The 25,184-nt window shown below is 37.6% G+C and overlaps 1 protein-coding gene across 1 annotated transcript in view; it reads right to left on the bottom strand.

Moving 5' to 3' along the window:
* ARID2 (AT-rich interaction domain 2) overlaps nucleotides 1-25,184 on the bottom strand; it is a 231,873-nt gene that overhangs the window by 34,580 nt on the left and 172,109 nt on the right. The window contains exon 16 of the mRNA XM_049882898.1: nucleotides 22,996-23,144. Coding sequence (XP_049738855.1) covers nucleotides 22,996-23,144 — 149 coding nt within the window. The remainder of the gene's footprint in view (nucleotides 1-22,995; nucleotides 23,145-25,184) is intronic.

The raw sequence follows: 25,184 nt of genomic DNA, 5'->3' as shown, positions 1-25,184 counted from the left end.
CTCTGGCTGAAAGCATTCAGCCTTCTTGCTCTGTGGGTTGACAAGCCCAGCTCCACTGGTAAGTACCCGGAGGGACCCTACTCTGCCAGGAAGCCTCCTGTGCAAAGGCACTCAGCTCTCTTGCTCTATGGGTCAGCTCCAACACTGTCTTATACTGGTCTCCTGGTTTCGCTGCTGCCACTGTACCATCTCCACTGTAACTGCTCTTCTCATTTCCTTCTGAGTCCTCTATTCACTTGGTTTCAAAATCACTTCCACATTTTAGGTATGTTAAAGTAGCACCCTACTCTCAGTACCATATTCTGTCTTGGTTATCTTGTGCTGCTATAAGCAAAAATACCACAAGTGGATGGCTTCAACAAACAGAAGTTTATTCTCCCACAATCTAGTAGGCCAGAAGTGCAAATTCAGGGTGCCAGCTCCAGGGAAAGGCTTTCTCTCTCCATTGGATTTGGGGGAAGGTCCTTGTCATCAATCTTTACTGGTCAAGGGGCTTCTCAGTGCAGGGACCCCAGGTCCAACGGATGTGCTCTGCTCCCGGCACTGCTTTTTTGGTGGTATGAGGTCCCTGTGTTTCTCTACTCGCTTCTCTCTTTTGTATCTCAAAAGAGATTGACTTAAAACACAATCTAATCTTGTAGATTAAATCCTGCCTCATTAACATAAAAAAAACTGCTGCTAATTCCATCTTATTAATATCACAAGAGACAAGATTCACAACACACAGGAAAATCACATCAGATGACAAGACGGTGGACAATCACACATACTGGGAATCATGGCCTAGCCATGTTGACAGATATTTTTTGGGAACACAATTCAATCCATAACACTCTCAACAGCTCCTCCAATTCTCCCAAACAGAAATAATTTTCACCTTTTGTGATGCATTTGTTAACTAGAGACCTATGAGGAACAACATTCTAGAAAAGTGATTTTTAAATGTCTTCAATAGCAGCAGAACCCTCTTTTCATACGTAAGATAAAAAGCAAAGAGCCTACAAAAAAACAAAGAGGCAAACCCACTGCCATCGAGTCAATTCCAACTCACAGCAACCCTACAAGACAGAGTAAAACTGCCTCTCAGTGTTTCCAAGGTCCAACTAGTGGATGTGAACTGCTGATCTTTTGGTTAGCAGCCAAACGCTTAACCACTACGCCACCAGAGCCCCAGAGATCTTATGGTTAAAGGCAAATCGGAGGACATCTCAAATTCTGCCATTATCCTGATGCCATACATATTTGCACAATGCTAGAAACACAAGAATCACAGTCACCAAAACACAGTAGAGGGCATGTAAATTCCCTATTTCCCCAGAGTCATCAAGTCTTTTCCTCCAATTACACAGATGTAAAAGGGCACTTCATAGGTAATTTGAATTAAAGGGATTTTGGGAATGGAGTGGGAGATGTCTTTTCTTAAAAAAAAAAAAAAAAAAGGCAAAATATGTTAGCATATGATAATCACATGTATTATATATCTCAATTGTAAACTAAAAGCCAATACTGTATTTAGTAATGATATAGAAACAAGACAAAAGATAAGAATGAAGACTTCTGGGTTCCAGTCCAACATGTAAAGAGCTTGGAAGGGTCACTGCTATTCTCAAAAGAAAATAAGTTGAAGAAGCTAAAAATGAACAACTCTTCATAGATCCATCAGCGAACTGACGTCAGAGGACAAACAATTGCCCTGAAAACCGAAGAGACAGGTAAATACAAAGATCACAGACAAACTGGAGCAGAAGCAGCTGAAGCCAGTCACCTGTAAGAACACTTAAAATAGTAACTGACAGACTGCTTGAGGCACAGCATGGAATAGCTTTGGATTTAAAAATCTCTTTGGGGCCAGTCTTGGTGGTGGGTGGTGGGCAGACATTTCTGTAAGTTCTATCTCCACAAGCCCCACCAGGTTCTCAAGGTGAAGATTAGGAAAAAATCTCCTGCTTTGGGTAGGTAGAGGGGAAAATAACCATTTTGAAATAAACATAGAGCTTTCTGTTCTTAAAAATAGCCTGCCCTCAAGGGAAACTACTAAAACCTAATCAGACCTAACCAAAAAACAAAAACAAAAAAACACCCAAAAACTAAAACCCATTGCTGTTGAATCCATTCCAACTCATAGACCCTAAAGGACAGAGTAGAACTGCCCCATTGGGTTCCAAGGTGTAGCTGGTAGATTCGAACTGCGAATCTTTTGGTTAGCAGCCAAGCTGTTAACCACTGTGCCACCAGGGCTCCAATCAGACCTAGGGGAAGAGCAATTAGACAATGTGAGCTCCCTCTAGCCTCCAAGTATCACATAGGGGAGGCCAAAAAAAAAAAAAAAATATATATATATATAAAGGCTAAGGCACTCTTTTGAAGATCAAAGCCTAGGGATCCAGGTCCCCTACAAAAACTGATTTAATAAAACTATAGAAAGGTTCCCCTCCCCCATACTTAACCACCACATAAACAGGGCTCCAGTATAAGAACAGTGGATTACAACTGAGAGAGCAGCAAGACAGAGGCTCTACTTATAAAAATGAGTTTTTAGGGAAACCCAAAGGGAAGACGGGACAAAAAGAAAAAAAAAGGACACAAAGTATTACAAAACACACACACAAAAAAAAGCACATGAGGGGAAACTGAAGCCCCTGAAACCTACAACGAACATTAAACACAGCTTAACTCCTTGCCAGATAAACATTAAAACCTCATACTAAGGGCTATTTACCTTGGTTTCAATGAACTGATACATCATGCCTGGCTCGGAACAACAACAACAACAATAAAGTTACAAGGCATGCTAAAAGGCAAGAAAAAACACAGCCTGAAGAGGTATAGCAAGCATCAGAACCAGACTCAGATATGCCAGAGATTCTGGAATTATCAGACTGGAATTTCAAATAACCATGATTAACACACTGAAGATTCTGGTGGAAAAAGTAGACCATTTGAAAGAATGGGTAACAAAACCAGAAAGACAGAAATTCTAAGATACAAAATGCTAGAAACAAAAAACACTGTAACAGAAATGAGTGCCTTTCATGGGCTCATCCATTCATGGGCTCATCCATACATCCATGCAGAAAGAGTGAGTGAGACTGAAGATACACCAACAGAAACATTCCAAATGGAAAAACAAAGAGAAAAAAGAATGAAAAAAAAAAGTGGGGATGGGGGGACCAGAATATTCAAGAATTGTGGAACAATTACAAAAATGTAACATAAATAATGGAAATAGTAGGAGAAGACAAAAGAGAGCAGGAGAGATGAAGCAATAATGGTTGAGAATCACCTAAAATTAATGACAGACACCAAACCATAGTTCCAGGAAGCTCAGAGAATACCAACCAGGAGACATATGAAAACAAAAATCTACACATGAGCATATTACATACAAATGGCAGGAAACCAAAGAGAATATCTTAAGTGAAGCCAGGGGGTGAGGGAGAGGGGGACAAACACCTTACCCACAGAGGAGCAAAAATAAGATTACACTGAATGTCTCTTCAGAAATCATGTAAGCAAAAAGAGTGGAATGAAATATTTAACGTGTTGAAAGAAAAGAACCATCAAACTAGAATTTATATGCAGCAAAATTTTTCTTCAAAAGGAGAAAAAACAGTCCAATCAAAAACAGGGGCAAAGGACCTGAATAAACATTTCAACGAAGAGGATATAAAAGTAACCAACAAACACATAAAAAGATGCTCGGTGTCATTAGCCATAGGTGTTGCTAGGTACCCTTGAGTTGCCTCCGACTCACAGTGGCCCTATGTATAAGATAACAAAACACTGCCTAGTCCTGCACCAACCTCACAAACATTGCTATGCTTGAGCCCATTGCTGTTGCCACTGTGTCAATCCAATGCATTCAGAGTCTTCCTCTTTTTTTCTGACTCTCTACCTTTACCAAGCATGATGTCCTTCTCCAGGGACTGGTCCTGCCTGATAACATGTCCAAAGGACATAAGATGAAGTCTCACCATCTTTGATTCTAAGGAGTGTTCTGACTGTACTTCTTCTAAGACAAATTTGTTCATTCTCCTGGCAGTCCATGGTATGTATATTCAATATGCTTATCAACACCGTAAGTCAAACGCATCAATTCTTCTTCGGTCTTCTTATTCACTGCCCAGCTTTCACATGCGTATGAGGCGAGCGAAAATGTCACAGCTTGGGTTGGGTGTACCTTAGTCTTCTTCAAAGTAAGATCCTTGTTTTTCAACACTTTAAGGAGATCTTTTGCAGCAGATTTCCCAAATACATCATCTGATTCCTTGACTGCTACTTCCATGGGTGTTGACTGTGGACCCAAGAAAAATGAAATGCTTGACTACTTCAGTATTAGTCCTCTGTTTGTCATGATGTTGCTTACTGGTTCAGTAGTGTTTTTGTTTTATGTTGAGGTGCAACCCAGTTTTATGTTGAGGTGCACTTCATCAATAAGTGCTTCAAGTCCTCCTCACTTTCAGCAAGCAAGGCTGTGCTATCCACATATTGCAGGTTGCCAATGAGTCTTCCTTTGATCCAGATTCCGCATTTTTCTTCATATAGTCCAGCTTCTCGGATTATTTGCTCAGCGTACAGGTTGAATAAGTACGATGAAAGGATACAACCCTGATGCACACGTTTCCTTATTTTAAACAACCCACTATCTCCTTGTTCTGTTCAAACAACTGCCTCTTGATCTATGTACAGGTTCCTCATAAGCACAACTAAGTGTTCTGGAATTCCCTTTCTCCGCAATGTTACCCATAATTTGTTATGATTCACACAGTCAAATGCCTTTGCATAGTCAATAAAACACAGGTAAACATCATTCCAGTATTTGCTGCTTCCACCCTAGATCCATCTGACATCAACAATGATATCCCTCGTTCCACATTCTCTCCTGAAACTGGCTTGAATTTCTGACAGTTCCCTGTTGATATACTGCTGCGACTGTTTTTTGATTTACCATAGGCAAAATTTTACTTGCATGTAAATGATATTGTTCGATAATCTCTGCATTCTGTTGGATCACTTTTCTTTGGAATGGACACAAATATGGATCTCTTCCAGTCACTTGGCCAGGCAGCTGTCTTCCAAATTTCTTAGCATAGATGAGTGAGCACCTCCAGTGCTGCATCGGTTTGTTGAAACATCTCAATTGGTATTCCATCAATTCCTGAAGCCTTGTTTTTCGCCAATGCCTTCAGTGCAGCTTCGGTTTCTTCCTTAAGTGCCATCAGTTCTAGATCACATGCTACCTCCTAAAATGGCTGAATATCAACCAATTCTTTTTGGTACAGTGATTGTATATTCCATCCATTTTATTTTGATACACGCTGTGTTGTTCAGTATTTTGCCCACAGAATCCTTCAAAACTGCAACTCAAGGCTTGAATTTTTTCTTCAGTTCATTGAGTCTGAGAAATGCCAAGAATATTCTGCCCTTTTAGTTTTTTAATTCCAGTCTTTGCACATTTCAATGTAATACTTTGTTTTTGCCAGTTGCCCTTTGAAATCATCTGTTCAGCTCTTTTACTTCATTATTTCTTCTATTCACTTCAGCTACTCTACATTCAAAAGAAAGTTTCAGAGCCTCTTCTGACATCTGTTCTTTCTTTCTCATCTTTTTAATGACCTTTGCTTCCTTTATGTTTATGATGTCATCCTACAACTCCTCTGGTTTTTGGTCATTAGCATTCAATGTGTCAAATCTGTTCTTGAGATGGTCTCCAAATTCAGGTGGGATATACTCGAGGTTTTATTTTGGTTCTCGTGGACTTGTTTTAATTTTCTTCGGCTTCAACTTGAACCTACATATGAGCAATCGCTGGTCTGTTTTGCAGTTGCCCCCGGCCTTGTTTTGACTGATAATATTCAGCATTTCCATTGCCTCTTTCCACAGATGTAGTTGATTTGATTTCTGTGTTTTCCACGTGGTGAGGTCCACGTATAGAGTTGCTGTTTATGTTGTTGAAAAAAACATATTTGTAATGAAGAAGTTGTTGGTCTTACAAAATTCTATCATGCAATCTCCTATATTGTTTGTATCACCAAGACCATATTATTTTCCTTCTTTCCAACTTTTGCATTCCCATCACCAGTAATTATTAATGCATCTTGATTGTGTGTTTGATCAATTTCAGACTGCAGAATTTGGTAAAAATCTTCAATTTCCTGATCTTTGGCATTAGTGGCTGGTGGGTAAATTTGGATAACAGTCGTATTAACTGGTCTTACTTGTAGGCATATGGATATTATCCTATTCCTGACAGCGTTGTACTTCAGAATAGATCCTGAAATGTTCTTTTTTGAGAATGAATGCAAAGCCACTCCTCTTCAATTTGTCATTCCTGGCATCACAGATCATATGATTGTCTGATTCAAAATGGCCAACACCAGTCCATTTCAGCTCACTTCATGCCTAGGATATTGATGTTATGCATTTCATTTCACTCATCTTCCAGCAGTATACCAGACAATGTTTTGCTGCTATACATAAGCTTTTCACAGGCCAATTTTTTCATAAGTAGACCATCACATCCTTCTTCCCAGCCTGGAAGGTCTGCTGTCTTACTCTGGAATCTTCTCTTAAACCTGTCCATCATGGGTGACCCTATTTGAAATATCAGTGGCATAGCTTCCAGTATCACAGAAACACACAAGCCACTACAGTATGACAAACTGACAGATGCACAGGACTTTAGCCATGAGAGAGATGCAAATCAAAACCACAATATCACTTCATCCCCACTAGGATGGCTAAGATCAGAAAAATGGAAAATAACAAATGTTGGCAAGAACGTGGAGAAATCCATTGCTTATGGGAATGCAAAATGATACAGCCATTGTGGAAAACAGTTTGGTGGCTCCTCAAAAAGTTAAACAGAGAGTTTCCATATGACCCACCAGTTCCACTAAAAGGTATATACCCAAGAGACTAGAAAACAGTGACACAGACACATATACACCGATGTTCACCACAGCACTATTCAAAAGGATCAAATGGTAGAAACAACTCAAATATTCATCAATACATGAACTCATAAACAAAATGTGGTAGATGAATACAATGGATTTCTCAGTTATAAAGAGAAATGAAGTACCGATACATGCTAGAACATGGACGAACCTTGAAAACATCATGCTAAGTTAGTCGATCACAGAAGGACAAATATCGTATGTATGATTCTCACTAATTTTCATACTGTACATGAGACAAAACTTTAAGAAAAAACTTTCATTTCTTAATACTTAAAAAAAAAAATACTCACAAAAGTGTTCATATCTATAAAAAGGAATTCCTAGTAGTAAGCACAAAGAATTGGTAGATCTATGTGAAGACATGGGAAAAATTCACAGATAAATTAATGAAACAAGTTCTAGAAGAGTATGTACACTTTGCTTAGGGTTTAAAAATATATATATATATATATATATATACACTATTGTTGTATATGAATAAAGTAAGTTTGGAAAGAGACACGCCAAACTGACAATGGTGTGAAAAGATTCTTGAATTTTTTATAGAAGGGATAAGTATAATTTTACAATCAGAACAACAATTACAATATGAAAATGTTGTGGAACTAGTTTTGTTCATAGTCTTGAGTCAGTATTTGATGAAATTAGATTAAAATGTCCTAATGGATAGTAAAGATGAAAATATTCATTGTGATCCCTACATTTCTTGGGGAAAAAAAAAAAAAACATTTACAGCACGGGAAAAATACAAATTGTTATGGTGACAAATTAAAACAATAGTTGCTGATTCAGTAAGATTAGATTACTGATATAGGGAAAATTTCCAAATGAATTAGGCATTTAAATGTACAATATAAAATCTCCTAAATTCGAGAAGATAGGAAGATTTTTCTGTAACTTGGGCATGAGGAAAACTTTCCAAACTATTATCTAGAAAATGGAAGCAATAACAGAAAAGACTAACAATCTTGTTTACACAAAATAAAAAAAAAAAGGGGGGACAAAATCCCCTTACCCATGACAAAACCAAACCAAAAAAAGACAAATGATAAACTGGGAAGAAATCTTCGCAACTTATACCACAGCATAAAAAAAAAAAAAAAAAAAAACACCAAACCCACTGCCGTCAAGTTGATTCTGATTCATAGCAACCCTACAGGACAGGGTAGAACTGTATACCACAGCATACAAAATGTTAATAAATTTAATATATAAAGAGTAACATATAAACCCAAAAAAACCACACCCCCTACCATCGTCTATCTCTCTGATTTCCTGCCTTCCTCTTGTAAGGACCCCTGTTGTTACATCTGGCCCACACACATAATCCATTATCATCTCTCCTTCTCAAGATATTTGCAAAATCCCTTTTGTCATATAATTGTTTTACTCACAGTTCTCTACAGAAACAGAACTGGTGAGATATATGCAAATCTAGAGATAGATGGAGCCCTGGTGGCACAGTAGCTAAGAGCTACAGCTGCTAACCAAAAAGTGGCAGTATGAATTCACCAGCCGCTCCTTCGAAACCTTATTGGGCAGTTCTACTCTGTCCTGCAGGTTTGCTATGAGTTCGAATCGACTTGATGTCAACAAGTAGGGATGTGATCGTGGGGGCAGGGATGTGATCGTGGGGGCTGGCAAGTCCAAAATCTGTAAGTCAGGCAGCAGGCTGGAGACTTATGCAGGCTTGTGTCCCAAGACCCATAGGCCAGGCAGAATGGAGACAGAGCAAGTTTGGCCAAAATACCTATTTATAGCCTGGAAACAGAACACACCCTAAGGAAATTTCCTCTTCAAGTGACTGACTGATTATATTATAGAAAGTGATTCATTATATTACATTGTGGAACAGCAACTTGTCTAGTGGGCAAACCACTAGTAACCACAGCCTAGCCAAACTGACACATAAAATTAACCATCACAGTAATATTCACAGGTTACAGAGATTAGGATATGGACATCTTGGGGGGCCATTACAGCCTACCACAATATGCCTTCCTTTATTTAAGAAAGTAGGAATATAAAAATATAAACAATTTGCTTATATAGTCATATGTCATTTAAGGTCCACGGTACATTCTGTGAAACAGGATGTTATGTGATTTGGATGCTGTGTGAACAACAGTGCTAGTGTAGTTGCTGCTCGTCCTCTCTATGCTGAAGCCCTGGATTCCTGTGCCCCAAGACATGCCTACGGCTTTCCCTCCACTCCAGGAACCCACCCCTCCACCTGTCTATGCGTTTTGGGGTTGGTGGGATCGGTGCGCACAGGCTCGGGGTGGTGATCCAGGTGGTGGGGACTGGGGGTTAGTCCATCAGCTGCCCTTGCATCCTTATGAACCAAACCCACACCAGGGAGCCTGTTGACCTGGGATGAACGAGCCTTGAGTCTTGCATGAGCTTTGGTTCTGACATTGGAGCACTAAAGAAGTCAGCAATCATGGAGCCCAACCCATTCCTTGTGGAAACAAAACAGACTCAGAGAGCTACTTTGTCAGGCAACACACTAAAGAGACAACAAGGATTAGAATCCCAAATCTCTTATTACTCATTGTTCTGTAGGGAACAAAGAATATAAACTTATGGTACCACAGGTGTGTATGTCGTTGGATGTTGCATGCATGACTGTCTTTTAAAAAGTAAAAATAAAAAAGGTTATTTATAGAGAAAGGAAAGGCGATAGATGCTAAATTTCTTTGAATACACCTTGTGTTTTGCAGATTTAAACTTTGGAATTTTGTGCATATTTTATATGTTAAAAAGAGCAATCTTTTAAAAGATAAACTAAAATAAAATAATCGAGCCTTTAATGTGTATCTAGTTGATGATATAATCAGAGAGCAACTATTCTAAGTGAATTTAACAACAATAAAAAAATGTTGCTGTCAAGTCAATTCCAAGTTATTAGCGACCCCAAAGGACAGAGTAAAACCGTCCCATATGGTTTCCAAGGAGTGCCTGGTGGATTTGAACTGACGATCTTTTGGTTAACAGGCTTAACTATTAACCACTAGGATATTAGGGTTTTCTAAGTGAATTTACAGCACAGTAATTTGTGACCCTACAGCCCTTAATGGGATATACCTTAGAAGCAAAAAAAAGAGCAAAAAACACTTAATACTGTTTTCCCTAATCACATTGTTGGAGATAGGGTTGGGATTATTTTGAAACTTTTGCATATGGGAAAAAGCTTATGAATAATTATATCAATATTACAAGAAATGGGAAAAAGATATAAATGTGAAATTAATGAAGTAAACACTCTGTAGTTGTTGGGTGCCGTTGAGTTGATTTTGACTCACAGTGACTCACACAGCACTCTACGACTCATTTTGACTCATACAACAGAGCTGCCCCGTAGGGTTTTCTAGGCCGTAAACGTTCTGGAAGCAGATTGCTCGTTTTTTCTTCTGTGGAGCCACTGGGTAGGTTCGCACCGCCAATCCTCTGGTTAGCAGCTCAGTGCTTAACTGTGACAACAGGGCTCCTGTTGTCCTAAATTTGAATTCAAAGTATCGACATGAACCAATGTTGTGTTTTTATCTTTACAACACACGCTCTTCCAAAAGCATTGGACATAACTGGATCCCTAACTAAATACCAATTCCAACGAAAAGAAACCAAGGGTCCTTGGAGAAATAACTGATACCAAGTATAAGGCAGAAAATATGTAAGATAAGCCTGTAACATCTTGTCAAAACAGAAACAAGGATGCAACCAAAGGATGGCTACCAAAGAAGCTATAAGGATCACAATAAAAGGACCTGGGAACCAACTTGAATAGGTTTTCGCTGGCCAAAGATAGGATAATTTGAACATCAAAAGGATATAATATCCACTTTGGTGAGTGGAACACAGAGTCCTCGATAGAGTGGGAGAAAAGCATGGAGCAGAAGTCAAACTGACGTAAAGACCAAACTTAATGCTCTGACTGAGACTGGAGGAACCCCTGAAACTATGGCCCCAGGACACTCTGTTAAGCCAGAATTGAAACATTTCTGAAGCCTACACTTCAGATAAAGATTATACAAGACTAAAAAACAAAAAATAATGACATGAGGAGTGTGCTTCTTGATTCAGTTGATACACGAGACCAAATGGGCAGGCTCTTGTCCAGAGGCAGGATGAGAAGGCAGGAATAGACAGGAACTGTTTGAATAGACACAGGAAACCTAGGGTGAACAGGCGGAGTATTCCATCACATTAGTATTGCAACTAATACCACAAAAAAAATGTGTATAAAGTTTTGTATGAGAAATTAACTTGATCACCTAAAGCTCAATAAAAGGAGGCGGACCCAAGATGGTGGAATAGACAGATGCTTCCGGCAAGTCCTCTTACAACAAAGACCAGAAAGAACAAGTGAAACGAGTGTATTTATGACAAGCTATGATCCCTGAACATCAAAGGCAAGAACAGAAAATGAACTGAGGGGCAGGGGGAGGAATAGACAGTTCAGAAGTGGAGAGGAGTTACTGGACCTGAATTGTGGGGGAGCCCTCAGGCACCATTCCTGGAAGCGGCAGTGGTGGGCTGGTACTGGCGTTCAGCTGTAGTTTCCTCAGGGCGAAGCAGCCAGCCACACAGCCTACTCACACGCTCTCACCAAAAGCTAAGTACTTGCGTATATTTTACCACGCCACCACCTCCCCCCGCCACAAGCAAGCTGGCTTCAGCGGTTGATTTCCCTGGGCCTGAGATAGGTCCTGTTCAGCACCTAGAGCCATCCTCCAGGCCTTGGAGAAGGAACAAATTTGCAACTGGGGGAAAAGATAATTCGCCAGCTCCACTAACCAGGGGAGCTCAAGAAAGAAGTGGCTCCTTTCTAGGCATAAACAGTCCATGGACTTTGAGGACAGTTCCCCTCTGCATGGACCTGTGTGGGCCTATTTCAGGACAATAAGCCCCTGTTGGCAGACTCCAACCATTTCAGTTGTGCGGGAGAAAGGTGGGTGTTTGATGTTCGACATTGCTTTGCCTGCTGAACACGGCCCACACCTACCCACGTCAGGGGCCTAAGGACTGGTGGCTCCACTCAGGTAACCCAACCACATATGACAGGGGTCCAAGGATAACTGGTACCTCCCAGTCCTTACAACCAAATACACTGGGTGCCCATGGTCTGTCTGCAGAACCTACCCACCTATACACTCTAGGGAACAGGGACACGATTTCCTCAGAGACAGGTGGGGAACAAACCTCATCCCCTTGCCTTGTTCAGAGTTTGACCCCCTGCTGAAACCAGATACCAGTACCTACACCAATCACCCCTGCCCCTCTAAGACTGTAGGACAGAGCCTACACCACACACTTGATGATCAGCTACCTGGACACCTGAGCTGAATTCGTACAAGAAAAGTGAATGGACTCCTAGGCTGACATACCTGATAACAGTTCTAGCCATTTGGGGACAGGATGTTGGAGCTCCAAAGGCGAAAATAATCAAGCTAATTCACTCAAACTACCCATCTAGGCATATAAAAGCAACACGAATCAAGAAGCTATGACACAGTAAGCAAACATAAAATAAACTAATACAATAACTTATAGATGGCTTGAAGACAACAGTCAATACCAAGTCATGTAAAGGAACAGACCATGATCGTCTCAATAAGCTCTCAAACCAAAGAATCAAGTGATCTTCTAAATGAAAGTGCCTTCCTGGAATTACCAGAGGCAAAATACAAAAGATTAATATACAGAGCCCTTCAAGACATCAGGAAGGAAATGAGGCAATACGCAGAACAAGCTAAAGAACACACAGATAAAGCGATTGAAGAAATTAAAAAGATTATTCAAGAACATAATGAAAACTTTAATAAGCTGGAAAAATCCACAGACAGCAATCAGAAATTTAGAAGATTAACAATAAAATGACAAAAACAGACAACTCGACAGAAAGTCAGAGAAGCAGAACTGAGCAAGTGGAAGGCAGAGTTTCTGCACTTGAAGATAAAGCACTTGGCACTAATATATTTGAAAAAATATCAGATAAAAGAACTTAAAAAAATGAAGAAAACTTAAGAATCATGTGGGACTCTATCCAGAGAAATAACCTACGAGTGACTGGAGTACCAGAACAGGGAGAGTTGACAGAAAATACATAGAGAATTGCTGAAGATTTATTCACAGAAAATTTCCTTGATCTCGTGAAAGATGAGAAGATATCTAACCAAGATGCTCATCGAACTCCACATAAGATAGATTTTAAGTCACCAAGACATATTACAATCAAACTCGCCAACACCAAAGATAAAGAGAAAATTTTAAGAGCAGCTATGGATAAAAGAAAAAATCACCTACAAAGGAGAATCAGTAAGAATAACCTCGGACTACTACGCAGAAACCTTGCAGGCAAGAAGGCAATGGAATGACTTACATAAAAAATTGAAGGAAAAAAATTGCCAACCAAGAATTTTATATCCAGCAAAACTGCCCCTAAAATATGAAGGTGAAATTGGGACATTTCCAGATAAACAGAAGTTTAGGAATTCATAAAAACCAAACCAAAATGACAAGAAATACTAAAGGCAGTTCTTTAGTTAGAAAAACAATAATATTAGGTATCAACCCAAGACCAGAACACTGGGCAGAGCAATCAGAGGTCAACTCAGACAGGGAAATCAAAAAAAAAAAAAGAATCTAGATAAAAACATGCTCAAAACAGGGAGACAGTGATGTTATTACGTAAAAGAAGACATTAAAACACTAAAGAAGGACTAAGAAAGGTAGTCATAGATCTTCCATATGGAGAGGAAGAAAAGGCGATACAAAGAAATAAAAGTTAGGATTAAATTTAAGAAAAATAGGGGTAGACAATAAGGTAACCACAAAGGAGACAAACTATCCTACTCATCAAAATAAAATACAAGAAAAAAATAGAGACTCAGCAGAAACAAAATCAACAACAATGAACATGAGGAAAGGAAAATATATAAAGATAACCTACTCAGCACATAAAATTAAGTGGGAAAAAGAAACTGTCAACAACACACAAAAAAAGACATCAAAATGATGGCACTAAATTCATACCTATCCATAATTATGCTGAATGTAAATGGACTAAACGCACCAATAAAGAGACAAAGAGTGGTAGAATGGATTAAAAAACACAATCCATCTACATGCTGCCCACAAGAAATACACCACAGACTTAGAGACAAAAACAAACTAAAACTGAAAGAACGCAGAAAAATATATCAAGCAAACAACAATCAAAAAAGAGCAGGAGTGGCAAGATTAATTAATGACAAAATAGACTTTCATAAAGGATAAGGAAGGACACTATATAATGATTAAAGGGACAATATACCAAGATGATGAAACCATATTAAATATGTATGCACACAATGACAGGGCTGCAAGATACATAAAACAAACTCTTATCAGCATTGAAAAGTAAGATACACGGCTGTACAATTATAGTAGGAGACTTCAACTCACCACTTTCGATGAACAGCAGGATATCCAAAAAGAAGCTCAATAAAGACATGGAAGATCTAAACGCCACATTCATCCAACTTGACCTCACAGACATATACGGAACACTCCACCCAAAAGCAGCCAAGTACACTTTCTTTTCTAGTGCACATGGAACATTCTCTAGAACAAACCACGTATTAGGTCATAAAGCAAGCCTTAGCAGAATCCAAAACACTGAAATATTACAAAGTATCTTCTCTGACCATAAGACCATAAAAGTGGAAATCAGTAACAGAAAAAGCAGGGAAAAGAAATCAAACACTTGGAAACTGAACAATACCCTGCTCAAAAAAGACTGGATTATAGAAGACATTAAGGATGGAATAAAGAAATTCATAGAATCTAACGAGAATGAAAACACTTCCTATCAGAACCTTTGGGACACAGTCCTCAGAGGTCAATTTATACCAATAAATGCACACATCCAAAAAGGAGAAAGGGCCAAAATCAAATCCTACAACTTGAACAAATAGAAAGAGACCAAAAGAAACCCACAGGCACCAGAAGAAAACAAATAATAAAAATTAGAGCTGAACTAAATGAAATAGAAGACAGAAAAACAATTGAAAGAATTAACAAGACGAAAAAGTGATTCTCTGAAAAAAAAAAAAAAAAAAACAACAAAATTGATAAACCATTGGCCAAATTGACAGAAGAAAAACAGGAGAGGAAGCAAAGACCCCAAATAAGAAATGAGATGGGAAATATTACAACAGACCCAGCTGAAATTAAAAGAATCGTATCAGATTACTATGAAAGACTGTACTCTAACAAATTTGAAAACCTAGAAGGAATGGGAGAATTCCTAGAAACACACTACCTTCCTAAACTAACACAAACAGAGGTAGAACAACTAAACAGACCCATAACAAAAGAGATGGAAAAGGTAATAAAAAAACTCCCAACAAAAAAAAAGCCCTGGCTCAGACAGCTTCAGTGCAGAGTTCTACCAAACTTTCAGAGAAGAGTTAACACCATTACTATGAAAGGTATTTCAGAGCACAGAAAAGGACGGAATACTACCAAACTCATTCTATGAAGCCAGCATATCCTTGATACCAAAACCAGGTAAAGACACCACAAAAAATAAAATTACAGACCTATATCCCTCATGAATGTAGATGCAAAAATCCTCAAGAAAATTCTAGCCAATAGAATTCAATAACATATCAAAAAAATAATTCACCATGACCAAGTGGGATTCATACCAGGCATGCAGGGATGGTTCAACATTAGAAAAATAATGTAATCCATAATATAAATAAAACAAAAGGCAAGAATCACATGATTGTCTCAATTGATGCAGAAAAGGCATTTGACAAATTTCCATACCCATTCATGTAAAAACTCTCAGCAAAATAGGAATAGAAGGAAAATTCCTCAACATAATACAGGGCATTTATACAAAACCAACAGCCAACATCATCCTAAATGGAGAGAGCCTGAAAGCATTCCCCTTAAGATCAGGAACCAGACAAGGATGCTCTTTATCACCACCCTTATTCAACATTGTGCTCCAGGTCCTAGCCAGAGCACTTAGGCTAGATAAAGAAATAAAGGGCATCCAGATTGGCAAGGAAAAAGTAAAAGTATCTCTATTTGCAGATGACATACCTTATACAGAGAAAACCCTAAGGAATCCTCAAGAAAACTACTGAAACTAATAGAAGAGTTCAGCAGTGTATGGGGATACAAGATAAACAGAGAAAAATCAGCTGGATTCCTCTACACCAGCAAAAACAACATTGAAGAGGGAACCACCAAATCAATACCACTTACAGTAGCCTCCAAGAAGATAAAATACTTAGGAATAAATCTTTCCAGAGATGTAAAAGACTTATACAAAGAAAATTACAAAACACTTTTGCAAGAAACCAAAAAAGACCTATGTAAGTGGGAAAACATACCTTGCTCATGGATAGGAAGACTTAACATTATAAAAATGTCCATTCTACCAAAAGCAATGTATAGATTTACTGCAATTCTGATTAAAATTCCAAAGACATTTTTTAATGAGATGGAGAAACAAATCACCAACTTCATATGGAAGGGAAAGAGGCCCCCCATAAGTAAAGCATTACTGAAAAAGAAGAACAAGATGGGAGGCCTCACTCTACCTCATTTTAGAACCTATTATACTGCCACAGTAGTTAGAACAGCCTTGGACTGGTACAGCAACAGACACAGAGACTAATGGAACAGAACTGAGACTCCAGACATAAAATCCATCCACATATAAGCAGTTGATATTTGACAAAGGCCCTAAAGCAGTTAAACGGGGAAAAACCAGTCTTTTTAACAAATGGTGCTGGCATAACTGGATATCCACCTGCAAAAAAGGTAAACAAGACCCATACCTCACTCCATGCACAAAAATGAACTCAAAATGGATCAAAGGCCTAAATATAAAATCTAAAACGATAGAGATCACGGAAGAAAAAACAGGGACAACATTAGGAGTCCTAATACACAGCATAAACAGTATACAAAACATTACTAACAATGCAGAAGAAAAACTAGATACCTGGGAGCTCCTAAAAACCAAACACCTATGCTTATCTAAAGACTTCACCAAAAGAGTAAAAAGATTACCTCCAAACTGGGAAAAATTTTTTATCTGTGACATTTCCGATTAGCACCTCATCTCTAAAATCTACATGATACTGCAAAAATTCAACCTCAAAAAGACAAATAAACCAATTAAAAAATGAGCAAAAGATATGAACACGCATTTCACTAAAGAAGACATTCAGGTAGCTAACATATACATGAGGAAATGCTCACAATCACCAGCCATTAGAGACATGCAAATCAAAACTATAATGAGTTTCCATCTCACTCCAACGAGGCTGGCATTAATCAAAAAAACACAAAATAATAAATGCTGAAGAGGCTGTGGAGAGATTGGAACACTTCTACACTGCTGGTGGGAATGTCAAATGGTACAACCACTTTGGAAATCGATTTGGCACTTCCTTAAAAAGCTAGAAAGACAAGTACCATAGGATCCAGCAATCCCAGTCCTTGGAATATATCTTAGAGAAATAAGAGCCTTTACATGAACAGATACATGCACATCCATGTTCACAGTAGCACTGTTTACCATAGAAAAAAGGTGGAAGCAACCAAGGTGCCCATTAACAGATGAATGGATAAATGAATTATGGTATATTTACACAACGGAATACTACGCATCAATAAAGAACAGTGAGGAATCTGTGAAACATTTCATAACATGGAGGAATCTGGAAGGCATTATGCTGAGTGAAATTAGTCAATTGCAAAAGGGTAAATATTGTGTAAGACCGTATTATAAGAACTCGAGAAACAGTTTAAACAGAGAAGAAAATATTCTTTGATGGTTACGAAAGGGGTGAGGGAGGGAAGGTAGGAGAGGGGTATTCACTAATTAGATAGTACATAAGAACTACTTTAGGTGAAGGGAAAGACAATACACAATAAAAGCAAGGTCAGCACAACTGGAGTAAACCAAAACCAAAGAAGTTTTCTAAATAAACTGAATGTTTCAAAAGCCAGTGTAGCAGGGGAGGGGGCTTAGGGGCCATGGTTTCAGGGGATATCTAAGTCAATTAGCATAATAAAATTTATTAAGAAAAGATTCTGCATCCCACTTTGGAGAGTGGCGTCTGGGGTCTTAAATGCTAGCAATCGGCCATCTAAGATGCATCAACTGGTCTCAACCCACCTGGACCAAAGGGGAATGAAGAACACCGAGGACACAAGGTAATTAGAAGCCCAAGAGACAGAAAGGGCCACATAAACTGGAGACTACATCAGCCTGAGACCAGAAGAACTAGATGGTGCCTGGCTATAACCGATGACTGCCCTGACAGAGAACACAACAGAGAACCCTTGAGGGAGCAGGAGAGCAGTGGGATGCAGACCCTAAATTCTCGTAAAGGACTAGATTTAATGGTCTGACTGAGATTAGAAGGACCCCGGAGGTCATGGCCCCCAGACCTTCTTTTGGCCCAGGACAGGAACCATTCCCGAAGCCAACTCTTCAGACAGGGATTGGAGTGGACCATGGGTTGGAGAGGGATGCTGGTGAGGAGTGAGCTTCTTGGATTAGGTGCACACTTGAGACTATGTTGGCATTTCCAGCCTGGAGGGGAGATGAAAGCGTAGAGGGATTAGAATCTGGCGAAATGGACACGAAAAGCGAGAGTGGAGGGCGGGAGGGAGTGGGCTGTCTATTTAGGGGGAGAGCAATTGGGAGTATGTAGCAAGGTGTATGTAAGTTTTTGTGTGAGAGACTGACTTGATTTGTAAACTTTCACTTAAAGCACACTAAAAATTTCAAAAAATTAAAAAATATCAGAAAAGTACATCAAAAGAATGTTAAATTAAGTTTTGTTTAGGTAATTGGACTATTTTCAACTTTTTTTAAGTTTTAGAAATGCCTTTAATCATCACATTAATTTTAATGTACAAAAGTGAAATAAAAATGAGCTCTTATACTACAAAAAAAAAAGACAACAAAAGTTAAAAGAATAGGATATAATACTGCAATGAACTGAAAAACCTCAAATTTGTTTAAATTAAGTTAGTTCATAACGTTACTCAGAACAAAACAAACCTCATGGTTACCTCTGGAAAATGTAGGTGAACAACTCATCTTTTTGAAAATAGGTAAATAAGAGTAACAAGCACCCATCTTGCCTTCCCTCTGCAAACCACTCCTTGGGTAAACAGTCAATGACGGTGGACTTTTACATTTTATAATCCTTAACAAAATACTCTAGGCAATGATCATCAATGGCTGTTAAAATCACAAAATGAGAGATGACTAGATGTGATGTATCTCATGATAGAAGTACACATATTATTTCTAAAGTAGTCTTCATAAAATCAGACCCGAATCTGTTCATATACCTGGATTTAACTACCAATTTGTAAGCAATACAGGGTCAAAGGAACATGCTAAACAATACCAGGAAAATCCAGACTGTGATGCCATACACAACAAGTGACCTAATTTTGTCAAAAAACAGAAACAAAAACTGCAAATAACAAATTTAAGAGAGAGGGGGAATCTACAGATTTTTAAAAGAGACTTAAAAGATGTCAGTCATAAGCAATGTTTGGATCTAAATTCAAATGAACAAAAGTAGAGAAATGTAAACAATGGATTATTTTCAAGAATTAAAATATCAAAATAATTCGTATTAAATTTTTGGGATGCTACATTAACCCAGAACTGAAACCATTTCTGGAGACCACTCTTTAGGCAGAGATTAGACTGGACTATAAAACATAAAATACTAGTCGTGAAGAGTGCGCTTCTTGGTTCAGGTAGATACACAAGACCAAATGGGCAGCTCCTGTCTAGAGGCGAGATGCGAAGGTAGGAAGGGACAAGAGCTGGTTGGATGGAAACAGGAAACCTGGGGCGGAAAGGGGGAGCGCATTGTCACATGTGGGGATTGCAACTCATGTCACATGACAATACGTGTATAAATTTTTGTATGAGAGATTAATTTGAGCTGTAAACTTTCACCTGAAGTACAAAAAAAAAAAGGAACTAGTGCTAATTTTTTTGCAGGAGTGTGATGATGGTATGGTGGTTGGTTGTACTTATGTCCCTTTTTTTTTTTTTTTTTTTAGAGATACATGCCTGTAGATTAAAAAAGCCATTACTGAATATGGTGATGTAGCAGTGAGAGGATCAATGCAAACAAAACTATATTATATACGGGAAAAAAGGAGAGTTATAAATAAAAAAAGATTATGTGAAGTATTGTCTTATCACAGAATGAAAAACAAATGTATATTCCAAGTCACTTTTGGATCCATGAAAAGAGCACATACTTATTAAATACAAAGCATTTCACAGTAATATATCATTGAAGGAAATGATTTTAGTTTCAAATCCGATCGAAACGAAGAAAGTTTTTGGTTAACTTTTTTTTTTGATCTGGTACTAAAAGGAACTTAGCCGTTTTGTAGACAATGGCTATGACATGTATTTTTCCACCTGGAATATGAATACTAAATGCCATTATTCTCTTCAGGTGCTTATGCTCTTGGTATCCTAAACTTTTCAGTTACCTGGGCACACTAGCCCCTTCTATAACTCCCTGAGTTTGCACTTGCTATTCTGACTGGAATCATTTTTGCATGACCAACTCTACTCATTCTTCAAGACCCAATTCAAATGCAACATCTGTAATGAAACTTTTCTAACCATCCCAGAGTTACATAAGCTCTCCACTGTGCTCCCAACAGCACTATGGAACTATATTCATACAGTCCTTACTTATAATTTATTTACTTTTTGCATCTGCTTCCCTAAGGGCTGGGAGGGATCTTTGTACTTCTAGCACGTAGCACATACAACTCCTTAGAGGATGTGCAATAAATATTTGCAGAATCAAATGGAACTTATTAGCAAGGCAGTATCTAAAAACGATGGTTTTAAAAATGACAAGCTCCAAGAAGTCTTGTGAGAGTCAGTCTCATTCAGAAACGACCTACAAAAGGAAGGTACAACATCAAATTTTGTTAATACTGATCCTGCTACCAAGATGGGAAACTATGCTGCACATTTAGGCCCGGTAATTCTTTTAGCAATATTTTTCTTGAAGTATTCTAAACACTTTACCTAAAGCTGCTATCCTCAAACTTTTTAGTCAACAAACAATTTAGCAGACCACCTCTACTCCACCAGGTACTATTTGCTATTGGGAAAAACAACAAGAACAAACTCAAAACAAATGGAAAGAGTAGAACTGACATCAGTAAAAAAAAAAAAGACTCAAGTTATAAAATACACTAAAAAGAAATAAATAAAAGATATGGTCAAATTAAATAAATGAGGAAATAATCAGAGACAAACTAAAGCATTGTTTTTTTTTTTTAAAAAAAAACTCTGATAAACAGATTTTACACTATGATCCAGTATATACATACATACATGTAACTGGAAATAATATTTACCCTTACTAGTAATATTTTACTCTTTTTTCATTGAAAAGAAAAATAAACCAAAACCAAAACCAACCAAACAAAAAAACCCACTGGTCCAGAACCAGTAAAATGATTTCATTAGTTCATTACTGGTTTAAGATTTAAAATTTGATAAATGGTATCCTACAGAAATCTTGCATACCATCAATAATCCCTAAACTACATAAAAAAAAAAAAAAACTAAACTACATAGATAGCCACAACCCTTCAACGAATCTGTATATAAAGTTTACAACGAAATACAATGTCTGTAATGTATCATTAAAAGGATATGTTATTATCCTGAGAACAGAAGAACTAGTTGGTGCCCGGCCACAACCAATGACTGCCCTCACAGGGAGCACAACAGAGAACCCCTGAGGGAGCAGGAGATCAGTGGGATGCAGACCCCAAATTCTCATAAAAAGACCATACTTAATGGTCTGGATGTGACTAGAGGAATCCCGGCGGTCATGGTCCCCAAACCTTCTGTTGGCACAGGACAGGAACCATCCCCGAAGACAATTCATCAGACAAGAAAGGGACTGGACAGTGGGTGGGAGAGAGATGCTGATAAAGATTGAGCTAATTATATCAGGTGGACACTTGAGACTGTGTTGGCATCTCCTGTCTGGAGGGGGGATGGGAGGATAGAGAGAGTTGGAGGCTGCCAAAGTTTTCACGAAAGGAGAGACTGGAAGGGCTGACTCATTAGGGGGAGAGCAAGTGGGAGTAAGGAGTAAGATGTATATTAACTTATATGTGACAGTCTGACTTGATTTGTAAACGTTCACTTGAAGCTCAATAAAAGTTAATAAAAAAAAAAAAGGATATGTTAATCTTTGCTCTCAGTTAGGAAGGGTGAAATGGAATGCTTGACATCTAAGAAGTGAAGAGTATTATGTCTACTAAGACAGGTGTTTTAGTCCTAGAGTCTAAAGAGTAACTCAAGCAAAGAGTCTTGGCTGAGAACCGTTAAAGGAACTAAGATTTTTATTTTAACCAAGGTTATTCTTAAGTTTCCCTTCAAGTCTAAGAAAGCCTTGTTTAAGTACAGTTCTACTTATTATTTATCTTAGTTACTAAAATTTGAGATGATATGAATGGCTTTAAAAATAATCTTCACAGAGAATTCCCCCGTACTCTCATTTAGGACAAGTCATTTTTTTCCTAACAGATTGTTACCTCTAACCTTCCACTATATAGAAATTTAAATTTCTCAACCTGCCACTAAGTTCAAGTCACTTTAAAAACATTAAAACCTATCTTTTTTCCATAGTCAAATATACAATTGAAGTCTTAACTGATTTTCTTATATTAAAAACTAATGCTGTAACACATTCCCTAATAACCCACCATGGAGCACTGAAGCTCTCTCTACTATTCATATAAATTTCTTACCTTAAGTGCCACTGAAACTACATAACCATTACTCTTAATATAAACTATTTCCTAAAAGCCAGTGCTTAATAGGAAGTTTTTCATAAAACTATGATAAAAGAAACCTAAACACACACAAAAAAAAAACATTCCAAAATAAAGATAACATTTATATATATAAAATGAAACTGCCATTTACTTTTTACAAGACTGCCACAAACACATGAAGTTTTGCCCAGGTTTTCTCATTGGATCTCCATGTTGACCGGATCCACTGAACGGAGAAGGCTGAGAACTGTTAGGCTGGCCCTGCACCTGCGCAGCTGGTGACGGTGTCATAGGAGTGTTCTGTGAAAAAGTATAATGCACTGTTTGTGAAATGACACTGAAAAACATTTTACATCATAGTCTTATAATTTGATTATATTAAAGATATGATTTCTAGTATGTATAATTCACTTTGTAAAAATGTATGTTATTTAAGCTGATTACTTTTAAAAATTCCTTAAAAAGATAACCATTTCTACAAAGCTATTTAGTAAGTCTGATTCTTTTATTTAATATGGAAACACAGACATCAGATTACATAGCTATTACTGTTATAAAACATAAACTACTTAAGATTTTTGATATAATTAAAATTAGGTAGAGACAACACAATTACAGATTAAATGAAGAATAAATGTACTATAAATGTACCCATTGATATAGTCTTCACAAGAACAAACCAACTACAAATCACTATTTCTTTGCATAATACTTCCTTTCAGATTTTTTTCAAGGAAAATCAATTAAATTATATGTTGTAAAAAGCAAAGAAAATTTCAGATGATAGCTAAAAATGATATACCTACATATGTATAATGTTGTAAATATTAACAAATTTGCAGTAAACTGTGACTTTAGTCTTTAAAGTTGTTCAATTATAGGTTTTGATAATACTAGTAAAAGGATTATAATTGTAGGTACAAGTCTTTTAAATCTAAGCTTTTTTTTTTCTTCTATATTCCATCCCTTTCTCTCTGTAATACGCATAGGTAAATAATTGAAATATAGCTTTTAAAACAATTTTAGGCAATGTTTTCTTTGAAGCTTAACTCAGATTTCATTCATGACATACCACAAAGGCAAAAAAAATCTTGAATTTTTTACAGAAATTGCAGCACACTATTTTCAAGCATTGTTTAAATGTAATAAATTATACTTATTCATTTACAAGGTAAGACTGGGAATAACCAAAGAAACCAAACCCATTGCCATCGAGTCGATTCTGACTCAGAGACCCTATAGGACAGGGTGGAACCATCCCACAGGGTTTCCTAGGAATGCCTGGTGGATTTGAACTGCCGACCTTTTTGGTTAGCAGCTATAACCCTTAACCTCTACGCCACCAGGGTTTCTCATACTAGGAATAGTTGATAAAAATTTTTAAAAAGAAAAATTGCTGAAAATCTCAGATTAAAAGTCATAATAAATTTTAAGAAAACCAGACAAAACACACACACACACACACACACACACAAACCTACAGCATATAAATGAAAGAAGAGAAGAAAAAAAAGTGCTGAAAGAAAAAATTTTCATCAGATTTGTGAAGTCTTAAGAAATCTTAAGTTCTAAGCTCTGGAGAAAAAAACTACTTTTGGCATGTGATTAAAGTTGGATTCCTGTCCTTCACATTTTATAATATTGTGAGAAAATGCATACATATATGAAAAGCTAACATTTTAGGGCAATACAGGTATCACAGCAAAGGATGAGGACTTTCTAGCTTGACAGATAAGAACTCAAATTTTTAATGTGCCTTTTAACTGGCTATGTATCTTGAGTAACCTACTTAACCTCTCTGGTAGGATCTAACTTGTAGAAATGGTGGGAAATTATACATAAAGAGTCCACCTCGAGATTCTCAATAAATGGCAACTATTACTATTATGCAAAGCGATAAGTCCAGAAGGGAAACCATATTTTGGAGGAAAGATGATCAGTTCAATTTGGTGACAATGATAGACTGACCAACAATGTCCATCAGGAGAAGTTAATGTTGGAAATATAGATCTGACAATCCTTTACCTGTTGTTAAAAATTCTGAGGGTGAGAAGGCAGACCGAGGGGAAATAAAAGGGTTACAAAGGAAGGAAGATAGAATTAGTGTATTTATCAAAAACAGTCAAATTGTTTCCTTGAAATGTAAATATTACATTAAAAATCCAGGAACCTTTAATAACTGGAACTATCCAAGATCAGTTCCAACTAAATAGAAACACTGAAGAGATGCACGTTACAAATATCCCAGAATTTTAATTAAAGGGTAAATTTGTCAGAGCTATCAAATTCTCTCAAATGAGCCTTTTGTTTCCTTACACTATTACTATTTAAATTAGGTAT

Source organism: Elephas maximus, chromosome 4, assembly GCF_024166365.1.
Source record: "Elephas maximus indicus isolate mEleMax1 chromosome 4, mEleMax1 primary haplotype, whole genome shotgun sequence".
Taxonomy (NCBI): domain Eukaryota; kingdom Metazoa; phylum Chordata; class Mammalia; order Proboscidea; family Elephantidae; genus Elephas; species Elephas maximus.
This window is presented reverse-complemented; position numbering and strand designations above follow the sequence as displayed.